Raw genomic sequence first — 9,205 nt, 5'->3', positions numbered from 1 at the left:
ACTATGCTCCATCTGATGCTTGTCATACCTTGCCTTGTATTTGGCCTGGCTCTTTTCCAGCTATTTCTGTACTGCTTGATGGATCCCTTGAATTTGTTCAATGAACCTAGTTGCCTTGTCCACATCGCTGTGTCCCTCAACTATTGTTTCCTTACAAAAGAAAAAATCCAAGGGAGACCTTGGTGTGAAACCAAAACAGGTCTCAAAACGAGATCTCTATGTGGAAGAATGTTTGGCTCAGTTGTAAGCATGCTGCACATAACACAAATGTTCATCCCAAAGCTTGGGATGTTTGCTGCAATATCCCCTGAGCAACTGGATCACTGTCTTGTTGACTACTTTTTTCTGGCCATCGGTTTGTGGATGGAAAGCTGTGCTTTTCTTAAGTTTGGTGTCTATCAGTTCCCACATACTTGACCAAAACTTCCCCACAAATCTGGTGTCTCGATCAGATATAATGGAAGTGGGTAATCCAAAATGAACCCATACATGTTAGAAGAACAGTTTTGCAGTTTGTTTAGTTGTAATCTATTTATTACAAGGTATCAAGATACACATTTTGTTGAACCTATCCAAAACAACATACAGATAATCATGACCCTTCCTAGATTTAGGCAATCCTCCAAAAAATTCCATGGAAACACTTTCCCAAGGATGAGAAGGAACTAGAAATCGAGTGTACAAGCTTAGTTTCCTATTGTTGGGCTTGCTTTTAGCACACATAGTACACCCTCTTACATATCTAGAAACTGTCTCGTTCATTTTTTGCCAATAACAAAATCTTTGCAGCTGTGCAACTATTTTGCTTACCCCAAAGTGACCTGATATTAGAGAAGTGTGTGCTTCTCTAATTATCTTTACTCTTTCAGTGTGTGGAATGCATAGCTTCCCACAATGATACAAGAGTTGGTCCTTAATATGATAATCCAATTCTTCTACTCATTTGCCTTGAATTAAAGTTGCATATACATTTTTAAAGTCTATATCTTGAGCATATTGTTCAATGTAACTTTCATGTAATACAGAATTATGCTTAAGTATAGTAGATGCATTTATAATGGGTCTAGATAACATATCTGCAACTTTATTATGTATGCCCTTTTTATATTTGATGACTAAATGAAACTGCTGTAGGAACCCCATCCACCTGTAGTGCCTTGATTGCTACTTAGTTTGGGAGTGTAGATATTGAAGTGGTTGATGATCAGTATGGATAACTGTTTCTTTTCCCATTAAGTAATGTTTCCAATTTTTCACACTCTGTACTAATGCATACAATTCCTTATCATATGTGGGATAGTTAACTACTACAGAGTTAAACGTCTCAAAATGATAACATATGGGTTTACTGTACTGTATCAACACTGCTCCCATGGCATAGTCACTGGCATATGTTTGGATCTCAAACGTTCTTTGAAGATCTGGCAGTGTTAGTACTGGTGTTGTACTAATATTTTCTTTCAAGGTTTCGAAGGCTTTCTGCTATTTGCCTCCCCACTGAAACACCTTGTTCAATCTTATTAAAGCATGTAAGGGAGCTGAAATTAAGGAAAAGTTAGAAATGAACTTTCTCCAATATTGTGCTGCTCCTAAGAAGCTCCTAACTTCTGTAGCATATTTGGGTTTATGCCAGTTTATAATGACTGCCACCTTAGAGGGATTTATCTTCAATTCACCACCCCCACTATATGTCCCAAATAATTCAAAGATGTTTTGCCAAATTCACATTTTGAGAGTTTAACATAAAGTTTTTCTCTTTTCAAAACATCTAGTGTCTGCTTAACATGCTTTAAATGTTCTTCCCATGTTTTGTTAAATATAAGAATGTCATCCAGATATACAATAACAAAATCATCAACAAAAGTTCTGAGCACATCATTCATTATTCTCATGAAAGTAGTAGGAGCATTAGTTAAGCCAAAAGGCATAACCAGCCACTCATACAATCCCTACTTTCTTTTGAAAGCAGTCTTCCATGCATCTTGTTCTGTAACTCTGACTTGATGATATCCATTATGCAAGTCTAACTTGGAAAAATAAACAGCTTCCTTTAACTGATCTAATAGATCATCTATGTGAGGAAGGGGATAATGATTTTTTATTGTTATTTTATTCAGTGCTCGGTAATCAATGCACATTCTCCATGAGCCATCTTTCTTTCTCACCAAAATTATTGGTGACCCACATGGTGATGTGCTATGTCTGATGAAACCCTTCTCGAGCAACTCCTGCACCTGCTTCTTGATTTCTGCATTCTCTAAAGCGGACAACCTGTACATCCCAATGTTAGGCAATGGAGCATCTTGCTGCAAATTAATATCACGCACTATTGCCTTTTTGGGTGGCAGACCTTTAGGTTCTTGAAACAAGATATCATACTCTGAAACAACTTTTTCTAAATCAGCTTGCTGTTTAGAATCACAGCCCTCAAATACATTGGTTTTATCAGGTTTCTTTTCCTTTACAATCATCAGTAAAAAAAAATTGCATGAATTTACAATTCATTTCATGTGCCCTGAGTTTATGAGAGTATAATTATTCTTGAGCTTATGAGCTCTTACAAAGTATTTGATTCCATCTTTAATGAGTAGATACTTGTTCTTAGCTCTATAGAAAATAGCTTTTCTGTCATACAAGTAAGGACTTCCTAAAACAATTCCACATATATCTAAAGGAATTATATCTAACTCAACCTCATCTACAAATGCTGACCCAAAAGAAAACTTGAGTTTGCATTGTCTAGTCACTTGTAGTTGTGCTTTATCACTTAACCAACCTAATGGGTATGGTTTCTTATGAGGTGTAGTCAGTAATCCCAACTTCTTTACAATTGCTTCAGAAATTAAATTTACTTGTGAGCCACTATCAAACAAAGTATCAATCTTTTGATGTTTGGAAATAACTCGAATATGGAAAAGCTCATGTCTTTTTCTCTCATTTTCTTCATCAATAGTAGATTGTGCAGAATTACTAGTAGATGCTTCAGAATTCTTACCTTTTATACCTATGGTTGCAATGGTTGTTTCATCTCCTGAGTCTGACCCAAAATCTTTCTGAATAGCTGCAACAGTCTTCTTCTTCTTGCCCTCGAACTTCTTAGGTCTTAGCTCCAGATGCAGAATCCAACAGTGCTCATCATCATGCCCATCCTTCTTACAGTGAGTGCATGAAGACTTGCTTTTCTGTGCAGTGTTGGTCTTCCTCTCTTTCCATTTCTGTTTTCGTTTCTCCTTATTCTTGCTTGCAATGGGCTTGGATGATCCTCCAACCTCTGGGTTCCCATTCTTTCCTCTAGCTTCTAGATGCGTAGCTTGAACAAATACCTCATCTATACTAGTGGGATTAAACATGAGGATAGTGTGCCTCATGTAGCTGTGTATACCACCGATGTACTTCAACAGAGTCTCAGGTGAGTCTAATGAGATTCCTAGAATCAAAGCTCTTTTCCTAAATTCTTGGGTGTAAACTTGTACACTTTGCCCTTTCAATTGGCGAAGAGTTTGCCAGCTCATCATGGCTTGCTGCATGTAGGCCAGTGGATAGAACTTATTTTTGATTGCAGAAACAAATTCACTCCAGACAGAAAGAGTCTTACCATGTCTCTTCATGTCATCTTGGGTCCTGCCTTCCCACCAAACCAAAGGAGTGCCCCCAAGGCATAGGTTGGCCAGCTAGATCTTGCTCTTGTCTGAGTCGATACTCTACACTCTGCAATAAACATCAATTTGTCTGATCCAATTGTCCAGCTTTTCTGCATTCAACTCTCCATCATATATTGGTAAATCAAATTTAACATCTAGTTTAATCAAAGATGTCTTCTTTTTATGTTCAAGGCTATTAGGAGGTGTGAGAAAGTTTTCTTCTTTCCCTTTTCCTTTTGAGTGGTCATGGAGGAGAGAATCTTCTTCTCCTTTATCTTATTTGGAGCCTGATGATTCCTCATCTTTATGTTTTCTAAAGTCCTTATACATTTCCTCTACCATGGATCTCATGGCCAGGAAACTATCTATAAATTGAGGGTCTGGGTCCACAGAAACTTCCTCCGACATTGTCTTCTGAGGGTAGACTTTTCCAATTTCAGGATTAGTTTCGACCAACTCTCCTTCTCTTAATTTGAGCTTCGATCTAGTTAGCATTCAATAGCTAAATCCAGCACAAGCTTGTCTAACCTTAACAATCTATAGCTCTGATACCACTTGATCTGAAATCACCCCCAGGTGATCTCAGGAAATTAATGAAGGTATTACAGACTCATTGGCTGGTGTGTGTGTCTATGTTATCTTGTGCAACGGATCGATAATATTGTGAAATACACAGACACTTGAAATAATAAGAGATCATAGTAAGCAAACATAAACACGACAAAATTTAATAAAGAGTTCGCCCAATCCTCCTGAGCTACATCTCCTGGTCCAGCCTTCAGTGGTGGCCTTTTTATTATGTTTTTAAAGTAGAGTCTTACAATAAGGAGCTCAATATGAGTCTCACTTGACAGAGGATGAACAATAGGGTGGCACTTGGAATTCTCAAGTCCTTAGAGTTCACAGACTCCCCTTACTGAATTTCGACCTCAATTGGTCTCTATCTGCTCGACGCTGCCCTTAATCTGATGGTCAGCTCGACTTCTCTATCCTCTGCAAATTTGCCTCTCTTTCTGTGTCTCTCAACCTTCGGCTTCTTCACTGCTTCTCTGCCTTAATGTCCCCCTGCTTCCTGTCAACTCGTGGCTTTAAAGCCAGTTCGTTCCTCCCACTGTTCGTTTCGGCTTCCCGGCTCTCTAGATCACCTGCCTCAATCCGCTGGGACTCCTCTGCCCTGCATCATCATTGCTACGTAACGCTTCGTAGAGAGGTGGCCATCTGTCTCCTTGCAAACTAAGTGTCAGTTCTTCCTGAACGGTCGTTTTTTTCCGTTATTTCCCAGATGCTTGTGAAACAGATCCTTCTGTTGATTCATTGGTCAAATCAGACCTCAAATCTTATGCGCCACAGTTTATTTCTCCCTCAAGTCTGGTCATCCATTGGGTTGAACCTCTACCGTTGATCTGGAGCCCCCAAATCCTACGGTCTTCGCTTATATCACGCGGTTGAGTTTCTCGATTGTTAATCCGCAATGTAAGCTGTTTCTCTCTCTCCCCGCCGTACATGCATCACTCGGTGTATGGAATCGTTGGGTCCTCATCCAAATCCGCTTAGTGCCCAAAATGCCTCTGATATTCCACCGGTTTTGAGCACGGGACCTGCCTTGACGGTTTTAGCACTTTCCCACGGTTTTTCGATTTCCCTTATGACCAAGCGCTCGGGGTCTTTCCTTCTCGAGGGGTTTTGTGCTAATAGCGTATCAGAAACAGCCTCCATTTTCTGGATCTGAGCTTCCCAATTGCCATTTTTGCGCCATGTACGGTCTCCATGGGCCAACAGTCAACGCGCTTTGACCGAAGGTCCTCGTTGTTCTGTGCTAGCTGCAAATTGCCATTATTCAGAGGTTATTTCTGATAGCTATAAGATTTCTTGACGTCTGTCATTCATTCTTAACAATCATGGAATTGTTTGAGGATCCAATTCGTATCAATAAGGACTGAGTTTATCCTCCTAACTTTCTTTTTGAAAGGTTTATGATCTTCTTTTAGAGGTATCTTATATTGGATTTTACGGGTGTTATAAGATTTTAAGTCTTCATAACTCCAGGCAAATACATCCTGGAAGTCATTAAACAGATTTAAATATTTGACCTTTTCCTCTAGGGGTAAGGCTTTAGATATCTTAATGAGTTTTGGATTATCTTCAGTCCCTATATTACACTCTTTTATGTCATCTCTTAGAGGTTCCATCTTGGGTTTCCTAGCTACATCATTAGAGTCAAACAAATCCTCTAAAGGTACTAATCCTTTAGGCAAAAAATTATTTTTTAAATTAAGAATATCAAGATCATCATCCATTATTTCATCTATCTCTAGCTTTTCTAAACTATCTATTTCTAGTTTAGTAAATTTAGTTGGTTTATGTACATTGAAAATATTTACATCTAAGCTTCTTTCTATATTATTGTCTATTGTACAGTCAGTATCTATCTTACAGCTCTCTCCACAACAAAAGAAAAGTACATAGTTGCAACAAAAGCTTGTAAAGAGATGTTGTAGATAGGAATAAAGCAAGACAAGTATATGCCATATTGTGATAGTCAAAGTGCCATTCACTTGGCGAAAAACCCAGCATTTCATTTAAAAGCCAAGCACATTGACTTAATGTACCATTGGATCCAGCAACAGAAGCAAAGTACATAGTTCCAACACAAGCTTGTAAAGAGATGTTGTGGATGCAACCATTACTAGGAGAGATAGGAATAAATCAAGACAAGTATATGCTATATTGTGACAGTCAAAGTGTCATTCACTTGGCGAAAAACCCAACATTTCATTCAAAAACCAAGAACATTGACTTAAGGTACCATTGGATCCGGCATGTGTTGGAGGAAGATCAATTATCTTTGGAAAAGATCCATACAGATAGGAACCATGTTGATATGCTCACTAAGATTCTACCCAGAAATAAACATGAGTTATGTAGAGACATGGTAGGACTCGGTGTGACTTGATTCATGACTCTTATTTGGCTTCAAGTGGGAGAATGTTAAGTGTGAAGCCAAACTGTGGTACACTGTGCAAATGACAGCACTGACTCTCTCACTCTGTCATCCCAGCCGTCACCGCCACACCTGCGCCAAACATACCACACCGCCATTAACTTCTAGATATTCATCTGAAACACATGTAGGATTCTAGATCATCCTTTAGTCTCTATAAATTTGTAATTTTTCTGGCCAAGGAAGGCAAGCCAAGGCCCAGGTTGTTGTGTAATCAGAAGTGATTTCTGTTCTCCAGTTACTTGATTTATTGATTTATCTCTTCTACTATGTGACTAGGAGTAATCATGTTGCTTCTCCATTTGTCTTTCTCTTAGACTATTCTGTGCTGTGTGCTCAGAACTAACAACCTTTTGGAATTAATCAATGTTTTTACAAATACATTTATGCTCTCCGTCATACATCATAAAACAATATTTTTCCCAAATGTTATCGAGAGAGATTAGTGCTGGAAAGCGAAGATACATTGCATTGATAGAGAGTTTAGAATTGGAAAGCGGAGATACAATGCGAGATCGTTGGTACCCTTCTGTTAAAACACACTCAGAAGCTAAGCTGGATGTTGATTAACGCACAACAGGAGACAACAATTTCAGCCATTGACAGATAACCACATATAATGCTGGCGTATATATCGACAACCCATATGTAAGGTCACGGAAATCTTCAGCACTCGCCACCGACAGTAATGTTTACCTAACAATTAGGGAAACTCGGCTTTTGGCACTGGAGAAATATGACGGTCATTAAAATAAATCGCCGTCCAAATTAGCCTAGTAATGGGCCGACTGATCTTTTACTTGGTCTTACAGAGTAATAGCAATAAAGGCCTTCTGGCTATCTGGGAAGTTGGAAATGCATATCTTAATTATATACAGAAGTAACAATAAGAAGCGGGCGGCAACCTGTGCATTCTGGTTCAACTCGAAGAAATTCTTAGAGTAATAACCACTTAAAAGTGGGTGGCAACAACTAAATATTCTTGCGTCGCCTCTGCTTCACCGCTTTTGCGTTACACATGAATATGTTAGTCAACATAGCTTAAAATTGTAGACCTTCAAATGTCTGGCCGAACTGCCAATTTCCACTAGCGACGTCATATGAAGTGATGGTTCTCCCATCGCTGGTGGTGACCTGGAAGGAGAGAGATTGGCCATTCAAATAGGAGTTGCTCTGCCAATTCTGTCCCCAGTTCCGAGACATTGCTTGCCAGCCAGTGTTGGAACCTTTGATGGAAACGGCCTCCACATCCCCTGCACCTCCTACGTTGGTAATGAGCACTAAATTGAAGTAGGAGTGCCCATTGATTGTGAATCGCATGCCTCCTTTCGTCACGCATGGGACTCTGCATACATATATGATTAACCTTGCAACTTAGATTTAATCCTAATTAACGGCACGTTACAAGTAGATTATCAGAAGTGAAGAAAAATGATAAGGTTGATAGAGGAAGAGTGAGAAGTAATTACCTTCTGAACATGATGGGGACAATGCCACCCTTGTAAATGGCAATCTGTTGAAAAGCAGGTTGAGCCATGTCAAAGTGTTGGAGAGGTGGATTGCACCATCCTCCGTTGTCGTTGGGAAGGGCAGAGTTAGGGGGGCAGAAGTTTGTAGCAGTAACAGTCACTGAGCCAGGTAAACACCATTGAGAGTCGTACTCGTTATTGCATTTCATTTCGTAGCAGGCTCCGCAAGTAAGTCCATTGTTGAATAGCGCCGTGCTCAGCGCAGCTGTATTTGTCCCGTACCCTTGGCCATACAAATTACCGTAGCCACACGCACCACCTGCCAAATTAATTACTCTAAGACTTAGCCAACATGTGGTATTTATACTATTCATCTGAATGAATCAGACACTTGCAAATTCAAATGAAGAATTAGCTGTAACTATTCCTGCCTAGCTTTTAAGTTGGTTCGAGTCTCGTCAAACTGAGGACTTACCCATTGTACCCGAGGCATCGCTGCCACCGTAGAACGTAGCATGAGCAGATTGCCAGCTGTTATCCAGGGCATAAGCTGTACTAGCTATCCACAATAAACAAAACAATGCGGCCAATTGCAGAAGCGCCATTTCACTGCAGATAAATTCAAATTTCAACCAGAGTCTTACCAATTATCTCAGATATGTTGTAGCTGTCACAGCTCAGTGAAGGAAGAAAGAACACTGAAAGCGATAGTTGCTCAAGGATATGCAGACTTCACCTAACTTTAATATCTATTATTAGAACTAACTAGAAAAGAAATAAGCATTGATATCTAGATAGAGAGATATCTCCAAATATATAGAATCGGGAGGTGGACGGGGCCGTATGATTGCTTCCAATAATGCAGATTTCTATAGGAGCGTAGCTACCACATTTAGAATACTAGATTAATACGTTATATGGTACCAATAGCCTGCACATGCAACCCACTTCCAAGCATATGGTGGCTGCATTATCTGCGCATGGATCTTTGCACATGGATATTTAGAACAAGGCGAATTTTGCGATAATGAAAGTGGTCCTTCTAGTCTGACCATATTATAACTGATTCCCAAAGAATATTTCAGCTATAGTTT

General features: G+C 39.5%; 1 protein-coding gene across 1 annotated transcript; it reads right to left on the bottom strand.

Moving 5' to 3' along the window:
* Positions 1-7,683: 7,683 nt before the first annotated feature.
* LOC149164845 (expansin-A8-like) lies at positions 7,684-8,716 on the bottom strand. The gene is made up of 3 exons (XM_089431008.1): positions 8,587-8,716; positions 8,112-8,430; positions 7,684-7,987 (listed from the first exon to the last, which is right to left on the bottom strand). The coding sequence occupies exons 1-3, from the start codon at positions 8,714-8,716 to the stop codon at positions 7,684-7,686; spliced, it is 753 nt and encodes a 250-aa protein (XP_089287134.1).
* Between the last annotated feature and the right edge of the window lie 489 nt (positions 8,717-9,205).

This window comes from Pinus tabuliformis, chromosome 5_1 (assembly GCF_031772625.1).
Source record: "Pinus tabuliformis cultivar Carrire ecotype Pingquan chromosome 5_1, CPIR1, whole genome shotgun sequence".
NCBI lineage: Eukaryota > Viridiplantae > Streptophyta > Pinopsida > Pinales > Pinaceae > Pinus > Pinus tabuliformis.
Note: the sequence above shows the minus strand (reverse complement) of the source record. Positions and strands in the feature narration are given on the sequence as shown.